Source organism: Sphaeroforma arctica (assembly GCF_001186125.1).
Source record: "Sphaeroforma arctica JP610 unplaced genomic scaffold supercont1.8844, whole genome shotgun sequence".
Classification (NCBI taxonomy): domain Eukaryota; class Ichthyosporea; order Ichthyophonida; genus Sphaeroforma; species Sphaeroforma arctica.
In genome coordinates this window covers 211-1,171 of record NW_014031714.1, presented here as the reverse complement: position 1 = coordinate 1,171, position 961 = coordinate 211, and the positions used below count along the sequence as shown (strand labels likewise).

The 961-nt window shown below is 53.4% G+C and overlaps 1 protein-coding gene across 1 annotated transcript; it reads left to right on the top strand.

Moving 5' to 3' along the window:
- Nucleotides 1-255: 255 nt before the first annotated feature.
- SARC_16768 (hypothetical protein) lies at nt 256-569 on the top strand (the record flags this gene model as incomplete). The annotated part of the gene is made up of 1 exon (XM_014289128.1): nt 256-569. A coding segment is annotated over one exon (314 nt), but the record flags the coding sequence as incomplete, so codon positions are not given.
- Nucleotides 570-961: the final 392 nt, after the last annotated feature.

Below are 961 nucleotides of genomic sequence, written 5' to 3'. Positions count from 1 at the left end.
GTGTGTGTGTGTTGTCTGTGTGTTGTCTGTGTGTTATCTGTGTGTGTATGTGTTGTCTGTGTGTGTGTGTGTGTGTGTATGTGTGTGCTGTGTGTGTGTGTGTGTCTTGTCTGTGTGTGTGTGTGTTGTCTGTGTGTTATCTGTGTGTTGTCTGTGTGTTGTCTGTGTATTCTGTGCGTGTTATGTACAGGTGTCCCTGATCGAGAGTGTGACGCTCTCATCTGGCGTGCATCTGATATGCCGCTGTTCCTGCTGATGGGTGCTATCGGTGGCCTTCTGGGCGCCATCTTCAACAGCATCAACGAGCACATCACCCTCGCACGCATGCGCTACTGCAACGCCCAGATGCGTACGCGGCGCGTGGTGGAAGTTCTAGTGGTGTCGGTGGTGACCAGCATCTCGCTGTTTCTGGCCGGTAGGTATCTGGGCCAGTGTCACCCCATTGCGCACCAAGAGACGGGTCGCGTGGAGATGTACAAGTCCTACTTCTGTCCCGAGGGCACGTGGAATGACATGGCCACCCTCACCACATCCGGCAACGAGGCTGTCATCAAGACGCTCTTCCACAGGTATGGGGTTTTGTGTGCGGCAAAGTATACTGATAGCCGAATCGTCGGGACGTTCTGTACCACATCTGCGCCGCTGTATGGTCTTGTGGTGGTCCTGCCGACTCGGTCTGAGCTAAACTAATAGCTTTCTATGGCTGGGCTTTCCATATGCAGTCTGTAGATACCTGTACTAATCGCACACGCTTTGAAATGTATCCCTGGGCTCACACATAGGGGCGAGAAATTCTCATTCACCACGCTGGGTCTGTTCTTCGCCATCTACTTTGTCATCTGTTGCTGGACGTATGGCATCGGAGTCCCCTCGGGTATCTTTGTGCCTGTGCTACTCACGGGAAGTGTCTACGGCCGCGTGTGCGCCATGACACTGCAACAGATCTACGACCACTTCGGAT